General features: G+C 40.5%; 2 protein-coding genes across 2 annotated transcripts; one reads left to right on the forward strand and one right to left on the reverse strand.

Moving 5' to 3' along the window:
• Window positions 1–214: 214 nt before the first annotated feature.
• On the forward strand, window positions 215–2,948 carry LOC137895808 (putative gonadotropin-releasing hormone II receptor). The gene is made up of 3 exons (XM_068741326.1): window positions 215–748; window positions 1,648–1,852; window positions 2,497–2,948. The coding sequence occupies exons 1-3, from the start codon at window positions 215–217 to the stop codon at window positions 2,946–2,948; spliced, it is 1,191 nt and encodes a 396-aa protein (XP_068597427.1).
• A 95-nt stretch (window positions 2,949–3,043) lies between these two features.
• wdr93 (WD repeat domain 93) lies at window positions 3,044–7,630 on the reverse strand. Its single transcript, XM_068741338.1, has 15 exons — window positions 7,520–7,630; window positions 7,129–7,330; window positions 6,949–7,013; window positions 6,659–6,737; window positions 6,491–6,570; window positions 6,270–6,348; window positions 5,945–6,068; window positions 5,657–5,727; window positions 5,364–5,450; window positions 5,116–5,250; window positions 4,275–4,488; window positions 4,118–4,178; window positions 3,843–4,002; window positions 3,571–3,763; window positions 3,044–3,399 (listed from the first exon to the last, which is right to left on the reverse strand). Exons 1-15 carry the CDS (start codon window positions 7,628–7,630, stop codon window positions 3,288–3,290), a joined length of 1,773 nt encoding a protein of 590 aa, XP_068597439.1. The 3' UTR covers window positions 3,044–3,287.
• Between the last annotated feature and the right edge of the window lie 3,746 nt (window positions 7,631–11,376).

Raw genomic sequence — 11,376 nt, forward strand, 5'->3', positions numbered from 1 at the left:
ATTACTTCTAGATAAAGCACCTGCATCATTCACTGTCTGGATATCAGCTCTTCTCATGAGACAAATATCCATGGATGATCTGTTGGCCCTTCCTGGCCCGTGACTCACGCGGCGTGTCTCGCATTAATTCCCTCTTTCTGCTTCACTCTTGTCAACCAGCAGTGATCTATGCGGCGAATGAAAAGAGCATTCATTCTGCTGGGAGCATCGGGAAATGTGCGACTCTGCAGCGACCATGTATCGCCTGACCGCAGACTGCAGACTGAACTTCAGCTGTAACGGCTCATCCCTCTCCGACTGGACGGCATCAGGCGGCGCCCTGCAGCTGCCCACATTCACCACCGCAGCCAAAGTCAGAGTGGCCATCACCTGCATGCTCTGCGGGATATCCGCCCTTTGCAACCTGGCTGTTCTGTGGGCAGCTCACGCCGACGGGAAGCGTAAATCCCACGTCAGGGTGCTCATGATCAACCTGACGGTGGCGGATCTGCTGGTGACCTTTATCGTGATGCCCGTGGATGCCGTGTGGAACGTCACGCTACAGTGGCTCGCCGGAGACTTTGCCTGCAGGGCGCTGATGTTTCTTAAGTTGCAGGCGATGTACTCCTGCGCCTTCATCACTGTGGTGATCAGTCTGGATAGGCAGTCAGCCATACTCAACCCTCTGGCAATCAGCAATGCCAGGAAGAGAAACCGAGTCATGCTGACTGTGGCGTGGGGCATGAGCGTCCTGCTTTCAGTTCCTCAGGTAAGTTTACCGCGTGATGAATAGAGCCAGAGGTTAGGGTTGGTTTGTTGTTGCAGTAGTCCTGAATAGCTGGGAAATGAGTCCAAGGAGCACATCGTGACTTCCTCTAGGCTGGTATAAGTCACAGTCAAACTCATCATGTTGGTAAACATTCGTCCTCAGTCCCTGCTGATAATAAGTCACGGAATGTGTGTGTGTGTCGGCCAGCGGATCAGACAAAGTTAGTGTGGAATAAGTGTTGAACCCAGCAGCAAAGGAGAGATTCTTGTCAGGTAATGGCCAATGAAAATGAAGGGGGTGAGGGTCATTTCCTTCATCTAAATCACAGACGGCATAACATGTAACTCGTTTGTAGCGGCATCCAGCCACGAAAGATCATCTTTAACTATACTAATTAATCACAAAATACATTTACTTTATTTCCACCAAATAGATTGTTTTTGTGTTAGCAGGATAAAAAAAACTAAAAAGAAGAAGCCATTAAATTATATTTTCTAATTTTCTGTAATACCATTAAAACATTACAGGTAGCCATTTCTTGTTGGAATTTGGATTAGGGTTTTGTTACCTCCGCTGAGGAGGTTATGTCTCGTCTGTCTGACTGTTAGCAACATGACTCAAAAGGTCTTGATGAAATTTTCAGGAAAATGATTACATTTTGGAAATGATCCAGAAGAGATCCTGCATTCTGGATCACTTTGAAATTTTTGGTAACATTGCAGTCAATGGAGCTTCAGAATTTGTTCCTCAATATCTTGATTGATTATTGACCAATGTTTATGGAATTTGACACAGTCATGTAGGGTGGGGGGGCTCTATCTTATTTATTAAAACAAAGGCTTTCTATTATGCTGTCTCCATAGCTAGACACTTATTATTATTGATTATTCCCTCTTCAGATGTTTCTTTTTCAGAGTGTGACCATCAGCTCTCCCGAGGACTTCACTCAGTGTACCACCCGTGGAAGTTTCTCCGCTCACTGGCATGAAACGGCCTACAATATGTTCACTTTCTGCTGTCTGTTCCTGCTGCCGCTGGTCATCATGATCACCTGCTACACCAGGATCTTCTGTGAGATCTCCAAACGACTGAGAAACCACAACTGTGAGTTCAGATGTGATCATTTGTGGATGTGAATGGGATTTATGTGCGTAGTGCGACCCCTTTATCACCACACACATTGTTACACATTTAGTTCACCTACATTATGTGATGAATGAGACTATTTCCATCCAAATAATTGATCTGAACAGCACCGAAAACCTGGTTTGTCTGTTAATCGCAACAAATCTCTGATAGATTATCGCCACAGAAGGAATCCTACTGATCACAGTGATCCCCTGACCATCTCAAGAATGAATCAATTGTCTTTAAATCTGGTAAAGATACACAAGTGTTTTAAATGTATGAATGAAAATGGTAACAATAATGCACAATACATAATATATTTACCTCAGTTATCACAAATATAGTATTGCACAAATACTACTCAACACATTTTCGTGAAACTTGGCAGAGAGGCTGCAAATGAAGCCCGGAAGAATATTTAACATTTGAATAGAATCCAATAAGAGGATCCAGGATTCAGGAAGATCTTTTCTCTTTTTCTAACATTGGTAGGATAGGATGTTTTTGACTGTTCTGTTTAAATGATGGTGAGGTGAATGCATGATGGAGTTCCCGTCTTGTGTTTGTTCATTTACATTCAAGTCATTCATAACGCGTCGGCACTATGTTTTGTCTCCTAGCGCCCTCCAATGAAATGAATTTGCGCTGTTCGAAGGACAACATCCCTAGAGCCCGGATAAGAACTCTAAAAATGAGTATAGTGATTGTCTTATCCTTCATCATCTGCTGGACGCCATACTACTTGTTGGGCCTGTGGTACTGGTTCTTCCCCGAAGACCTGGAGGGAAAGGTCTCCCAGGCTCTGACCCACATTCTTTTCATATTTGGACTTGTAAATGCCTGCCTGGATCCTATCATCTATGGCCTGTTCACCATTCACTTTCGAAAAGGGCTTCGAAGGTATTATTGCAAATCGGCCACAGCGTCCAAACTGGATAATAACACGGTTATAACTGGATCTTTCGCCTGTGCTGTCAACTCCTTGTCAAGGAAAAGAGAGGCGAGCCCTGCCAGCCGCATAAGATTCAAGATGGGCAGCGACATCACTGAGAAGCAGCGTTTTAACCGATAATGATGCAGAGGGAGACCAGAGGATGAGGAGACTGCAAACTGTTTTATTTATTCAGCATCAAGCTGTCCAATGTGTTATTAGACTGAAAAGTAGAAGCTGCATAAACGATATACATGCATATACAAGCTCCTGGGATAAAGGAATATTTCATGCTTTGTAAATTTTAACTTTGTATAACTGTTATTCAGCGTGTCCATTAGAAATGTGGACATGTTGCATTTTAAGAAGCAATATCCAACAAACCATGGAAAGGAAATAAATGTGCACATTTAAATGACATTGCAAGCGTTTTCTGTGCAGACCGACGGATGGCCAGCTCCAGTTGCTGCCCATCAGTCTTCATTTTTTTATGTGAGCCTGAGAGGATTTCATTTGTAACGTCACTGCAGTCTCCTCCAGCTGATTCCAGGTCTGTTTTAGAGCTTTGTTCCTTTCATCAAAAGACAGCGCCCTTCACATGAACACACACAAGCAGACATTTCAGCATCCAAACATGAATCATCAATTGAGTTTTGTACTTTTGGACATCATATCATGTGACTTATCTCGGGAGCACATTTTCAAAAATAATTGGAAACCATAATATTCACATTAAGCTGATTTTAAGACACAAGAAAACAACCTTTGTTGAAGGTAGAGGTCACAGGTTTCTTCTAGACTGGAGGGACATCGTTCAGTGTTTGCTGCTGTGGAGATGATATACTGCCTGATGACATCAGACTCTCCAAAACGAAAGACGAGAAGTTGACTCGGGCTTTCTCCAAGCAGGGAAGGCACACTGCAGCTGGGGTTCAGGTCATGTGCTGAGACGTGAAAACAGTAAATCATTATCATTGAGCTGCTTCCATATAAATATGACCCTGCGGAATGCCGGTAGAGAAAAGCAGTTGAGTTTACCCTTCATGAACAGAGTCTGCTGTTCGGAGTTTAGAGCGTAAACAGGATTGCAGGGAGAAGCAATTGAATGAGTTTTGAGAGGAACCAGGAGGCACACAGTGGTTTTGTTGATGGCATCCAGGAGGAACATTTCCCCATTTCTTTGCAGCACCAGTAACTGAACGAGGCAAAGAAAACAAGACAGCAGGACCCAAGAGTCAGAAATTATAAAAAGAAAATAATACAGAAGGTAAGAGCTTTAAACTTTTCAGCAACATTGTTAGGCGTTCTACCAAGCTCTGTAGGAACGGCACAGACGTAGCGACAGTTGGGAGATCACCGCTGTGGTTCGGCCTGCGGAGATTAAGAACACAACATAAGTAACGCGAGGGGATGCTACAAAATGACGGAATCTCCATCGGGATATGTGAAATATGGAAACAAGTCCACCTCGGTGAGTCAGCGAGCTGAATTGTGCAGGACTGTATTTCTCGTCCTGTGGTGACCGTATGAATTGCTCCACTCTTACACATCACCAGAATGTTGACTTTCTCTGTGAAGGAACTATGAGAATCATCGGCAGACAACGGTGCGTTGTCCACAAACTGCATCCTGAGGAAGGCGCTGTCTGCCGCCGACACCAAGACCACAGATAACGGAGACCCTGATGAAAGGTCAAGCAGGACGAAACCTTGTTTCAATATAAACTGCTGGCTTCCGAGTCACTCACAGGCACACAAGCATAAATAACCACTCGACAAACTGATTCTGTCTCATTGTCAAGTCAAGTTGCTTTCAGGATGACATTCAACCACAAATGCTCTCAAAAGTCCCGACGTGCGTTTAAGTGACCATCGAGATGAGGATGGCCAACTCTTTGTTGTCTGTTGTTGCTGTAGAACATCCAGAATAAATAAGTGGCTTGGTAGAAATTGATTTTGGGGGCCTTTTAAATGGTTTTGTTGTTGTTGTTATTAATGCAAGTCACAATGTCAGAAAAATGGCCACGAAAAAATGTGTAATATCAGTTGAACACGAAAAATCTCTTTCAGTACAAAAGTCCATACCATGAGCTAAATGTCACAATAAAGATGCAGAAATAAAACAGCAGAGTTTTAGAGAGCTTATGACTTCCTTTTTCTTTTGTTTTTCAGAGTGCCATTAAACCAACTACCATCGTATAGTTACTATGTTCCTCATTTCGGATATTTGGAAGACTTGAAACAGTTAAAATGTGCTTATTTCAACACCGTCTGATTAAAAAGAATAAACAGGAATAAGAATTGCTCACCAGATTGCCTGTCCCAGACACAAATCACACCATTATCGAGCCCGTGAGCTACATAACGGGTGGATCTACTGACAGCAGAGCAAACGATCACATTTGCATTTGGCCACATCCCATCTGGCAGGGGCTCCACATCTGCTTCGATAACAGAAGTGTCAAAATATGTTTATTGCTTTCTCACGATCTTTAAACAACAGGCAATATACTTTAAAGATCCAGTAGATTCATCTCTGAACAAACATATATCTTACCAGATTTCTTCTTCAGCGCGTTTTGAAGAGAATACTCGAAGAAATTATGGCTGCCACTCCACCACACACAGACAGCAATAGGAAATCCTACCAAAATAAAAGAAGGCATTCATAGGAACCTTTGTCACTTCATGTCCAATCCTCAGGAATGAAATCTGAATTAAAACAGAAAGACCATTCTTAATGACCTATTATTCTGGAGACTACACTGGCCAATGACTTGACAGCATTTTTTATTCTTTATTACTTTATAACTTTAACTTTCCTATGAAAAATGATCCTCCATTACAAACCTGGCTGAGGCTTTGCTCTGTTGTCACCAATTAACTGACCACAAGGCAGAAGAAAGTGGTGGGTGCAACGCCTGGAAAAGATTAAATGTAATGAAGGTGACAAGAAGAAAATATTTGAGAATCTGCGTTCATATTGTTTTGTGTGATTCATATTCTGGGAATATGAAATAATTGAGGTTCCAAATGAGTCAATCAGCCCAAAGGAAATTCATAAATAAATGATCATGTGATGGAATCATGTATTTGCTATAAAAGCAGTTCAATTTTTAAATACTAGATTTTTCGCACCTTTCATTGTTCTCTTTGATTTTTCCTGCTTCTGCCTTTGAAGCCTGCTCACCCTGCTGATAGCTGCTGCTGGTGTGTGTGTCCAGAGCCAAGCAGTGTGTGAAAAAGTCCTCAAGTGGTCTAGCTGATGTTCTCAAAGCAAAACAACACAAACAATGGCGGAGAGGTTACTATGTAATACTGCCTGGGCTGCACATCTGCATTTACACTAGCAGTTCCAATTACGACGGACCAATGGACGCACGTCATGGATTTTTGATTGGTTCAGTTATAACAAACTGCACTGGAGACGTATCACATTTATTTTGCTCAAGATAAAATATACCTGCTAGAGTTTCGGGTGGTGTGATTTTAAACACCAATGAAGCTGGAGACCATTTGAAATCCACATCTACAGATGGGTCCTGGACATAAAAACAAAACTGTCACGAGGTTTTTCTCAAAACAAATGAATCTAAACTTTTGATTAAATTGATACCCTTGATGGGGATATTCCTTTTTCACTATATTTTTGTTTTGCCCATTCATTGAATTTGAATATAATACCTGTTTTTGCAACATCTCTAACTCTTTCTGCCACACTTCTGAGGGGAAGCGGTGAACCTCGAGCCAAACGGCACCGTTGCCTGAAGGGAGGTGTGCCATTTCTTTGATTCAGTTCATTTAAATGACATCATGAATAGAATTAAAACAGATGGGAAAGGCCTTACTTACATCTGATCATTGCAGCTCCATAGTCCCCCCCTTCAGACATTTCAAATGTCAGACAAATGCTTCTCTCATTGACGTTTTCCTTGAATTGAGAGAATGTTTTGAATCGGATCTTTTCTTACTTTTTCACACTCAAAAAAAAAAAGCAATTACATAAATTCAACACTGAAAACTATCTTATACACAACATGTTACAAAATATACAACACAACAGTCTGATTTGCCTCTGGCGTCCTGTCGGTACCCTTACGGATGGCACTTTTCTGCTGAAATCAATGACAGTGAATACGAACCATGACGTTAATAACACTGAGGAGGTGAATATCTTCCCCACGAAATGCAAAGACTCTGGCAACACCTGCAGAGGAAGATGATAGCGGCAAAGCAAATGGTTAATACCCATCGATTCCACTGATTCCAGTGGTTTCAGGCCACAGACCGATGGCGGTGCTGATCAGAGGCTTACTACTCACCCATATCATCTACAGTGCCGAGTAGATAGGCTGTCTCAGACATTTCAGTCATTTGAATAGATGCCATTTCTACTGCGTCTTGCAGCCACTCTGTAACACAGATCAGAGCGGACGCACACCAGACAGAGAAGCCCTGGGAGTGACCCAGACTGAGGTAGCGGCCATCTTCCGAGCTCGCCAGGCAGTTTGTACTCTCTGGAAGCTGAAAATGGAAGCCCACATTTCTTTGGAAAGCAGTAATATTTCCACAAGCATAACAAAAACCGTGGATGTAATTGAGGTTGGTAAAACAAGTACACCATTGCTTAGTTTAACCACGTATATTAGTTTAGTCACCCTCACATCTCTGTCTGAAATCATTTCTAGACCTAACCCACCTCCCCACCTGTACCTGTGTCATTCCAGATGCTTCTAAAGTAGGCGTTTTCTGTCTGGATGTCTCAGTATGACAAACTTCTTCCAATTTTGCATCTGGTGTGGCTTTTCCCATGCACACTGACATGCTAGGAGCAAAAGAATGAGGAGTTTACATTTCTGTAACCTGCTGAATTTGATGCAGCTTTACAATAGCTGTGAAAGGCATTGCACGTTTAGCCTAGCCCAGTTAGCATACTGATGTTGTGCTGCTGTTAATATCCATCCATGGAGACATTTATGCAGGAGTAAGTTAACAAGTACCTGTACACACATCTACTGGTACAGTAAGGTCAAAGGTCAGCCCAAGAAATGATTGTTTAAGCTCAACAATTAAGATAAACAGTAATATCAGAATCAGAATACTTTAATAATCCCATAGGGAAATTATATCAGCAACAATGCTCCACTCAACAAAGTCAGAATTACAATTAACAGTATTTACATAGTGCATTAATAATTAAAATATTTAAAGAGTAATAGACTGTTACAATGACGCGTTGTATAAACCTCTTAGCAAACTTCTGCTAACAGCAACCTTTCACCCGAGGAAGCTATGCTAACGCTAGCTACACGAACCACAGCGAGAAACATGGGAAGCGTTCCAAAGAGAAATGTTGTTGGTTGTAGATTTTTTTTTCTTTCCCGTTTATATAATTTCAAAATGTCATGTCATGGAATTAATTTAATTCTACTGTATGTACTGTACAGTATTCTTACTTGAATTTAAGGCCACTCGACACACGATCAGAGGTGTTTACAATCGTAACTATGACAACAGTGTCGTCCTACAGATAAGTGTGACGTCATATCCACCCGCGGAAGTTCTTGAAGTTTGTGTCGTCATCCTGATGCATTTACTCTGCCTCATGCTAATTAAAACAAAACCAAACACCCAACGTCTCACCCCCAAGCACCGAGAGCGATGTGTTATCAGTAGTTTATGAGTAATCAATGAAAAATATGACTTTCCATCCAGATCTATCGCTTCGACAGACAAAATCCATCTCAATTATTGGATCTGGATGCACGTACCGCTATTTATTACGTCCTTTACTCATGTTCACCTTTAAATATACATAACATTTTGCGAGTTTAGATTATATTTGTATTAAATTATTGAGTAAACATCAGTTTTGTTCAATCAATAATACTTAATATTGCTAAATACTCTGTAGGAGTAAAGCTTGTAAAACAAAAAAGAAATTCCAGACAATACATTGATGCTTTTTATTCTTTTAAACTTTGCACAACTTGGAAAAGAGAATGTATCTAAACATAGCTTATAATCTCTTATCCTCACTCCAAAAAGGTTTTGCATTCAATAAAGGTAAGTAGCACAGAGACAACCACTGAAGTACACACTGGTATAATCAGCACATGTTCAATAAACATAACATCCTCATATTACTTTTATTTGCAGCTTTAAAGAATTGGACAGATAAAAAAAAAAGAAAAGTTAAGTCATTTTGGAAGAAATAAAGTATTTAAGACAGGTGGTTGTTTCATCATACTCAGCCACCCACTGATAATCAGCCACTCATTATTCCACTTCTTAAACCCTGCAACCTTCTCACTCGTCACCTGCTCCACGAGCATGATTGAGCTTAATCATCTCAACAATAATTTTACAAGAATCACAAAAGACCATCTTACACCACACTCCCCCATGTGAACAGAGCCAGGTCAGATGGGCTCAAAGGAAGAACATCAGCCACTGAGATGTTCCCAATGGTACACACCTGATTTCATATCTCAACGATAATTACGAAAACATAGTACCAGATGGATTACAAATATAAATGAGTAAGATGTGCCGTTATGACCAAACAACATTAAAACATTTAATTAAATTATATATTTCCCAAAGAAAGCAATATTGAAACATGTGGAAGCCACTGCTGGCATTCATTTGACCTACGAAATGGCTAAGACAAGTTTATATGTGATATAAGGCTGTAAAGAGATGTGTGTGGATAAAGACTCATTATAGGCAGACTTAGTCCTATAAGAGTAATCTTAAGGCTTCTACATCACTAGATAACATTCAGTAGAAAAATTGCAACCACAATCAGAATAGAAATGTTTACAACATGAAAAAAAAACCGGCAAAACACAAATGGGCACAGATTATCAACTGGCAACAGGAAAATGTAAAAATCCCCCAAAAAACAACAACAATTCAGCCTAGCTAAGTACTACAACTGCTTTGGTCTCAGAAATGGCTCCATATTTTCCAGCAGGCCAAATATCTGGGGCTGAAATCATCCAGGGATACAAAATCCCCAGTGCAGCGTCATCTAAATTCTGAAATAACCCAAACTAGATGACACAATGTGAACAAATACATAATGCGCTATCATGCATTGCATAGTCTCTTTTTATTTTATTTCTCTTAGTGAATGAGCGAAGTCCAGCCATAACTTAAGTGTTGGTGCTGGAGTTATTTTAGTGGACTTTTTGGAAGCTTTAGAACGGTCTCCACAACCATGTCTGGAACAGAGAATATATGCACAATCCTTTGATCCACATTGCACCACCTTTCGTTCCCGCCTATTTGGCTATAAACAAGTTGATGCAACTAGATCTGAACCTTCAAGAACAGCTACAAAGAGTGGATGATGATGGCTTCAGTAAATACATCAGTAGTTCTAACAAAGACAAAAGGGGACAACGAAACCTTTCATTCCAGTGGTTGTAAATACTTGAATCTAGACCGTTTGCCGGGCAGTCCATCAACGCCAAGCATTTTGGTCCCTTTAACCAGTCATTTTTAATAGAAAGGGGTATGTTAAATAAATACTTAAACACAGACAGCGCACACACCAACATATACTGCATTGCAGCAGGTCCAATGTGAACCTGTCTTCACATATTCAACTATATGGATATTTTTCCATTTAATTTTCTTGATGGATTCACTTGCTTTCTAAATGTTAGCAAGTATTCAAAGAACTCGAGTTTGGTGTGCAGTACATCAGGACCCCATATGGGTTAACTCGAACTTCTTCACTTAAATACATTCTCATTATGTACCAAGGCTTAAATTATGCTACTTATTCCCAATAAGAAATCCACCCACCTTAAATGCATTAATTTTAAATCTTAATGCTTATTCAGAAACGGCTTTGAACTGCTCTCATTGAAAGATAAATGCTTGAAACACTCAGATAAAGTGAAGCTGGAGGAAATCCCTCCCTTCTTTCGCTATAAACAGATGCAAAGGATGAAATCAGAGACGAAACGGTGTGAAACATTCGGCAGGAAGCTGCTTCGATTATGTATCCTGAATCAGCTAGCTTTGATTTTGAATTGAAAGATGCATTCTTCTTTATGCTGCATGAAATTAATACTAAACGTGAGAAAGCATGTCTGAAGTTAGCGTTTGACTTGCGTCTCAAAAAGAAAGTGGATAAATTGGGAAACCTATTTGCTACATTTTACTTCTTTAAAAAATAATAATAACTGAAACTGACCGGCATGAAATATTATAGAATTGTGTGTAATGACAATGTAAGGCGCTTTTTACATTTCTTATTAGTGTCTAAATCTCCTTCCCCCCCTTTGGACTTGTCTTTTCAACAATGACTTTTTAGGATCTGATCATTTCAGAAACAGAATCATAAACGTCAAAGGAAACTCTATTGATTTGTATCATAGGTGCTCACAACATCCTTCTTAGTCACAGCTGAGGAAGTCCATAATGAAATCTGACATTTCTTCCCAACTCTTACATCACTCTGATTAAAAAAAGCAAAACACTTTGACACCCAAGTTGATTCTGCCAAGAAAGGAGACTCCATATAAAACACCTGACATAGGTCAGAGCCGAGG

This window comes from Brachionichthys hirsutus, chromosome 1, assembly GCF_040956055.1.
Source record: "Brachionichthys hirsutus isolate HB-005 chromosome 1, CSIRO-AGI_Bhir_v1, whole genome shotgun sequence".
Taxonomy (NCBI): Eukaryota; Metazoa; Chordata; class Actinopteri; order Lophiiformes; family Brachionichthyidae; genus Brachionichthys; species Brachionichthys hirsutus.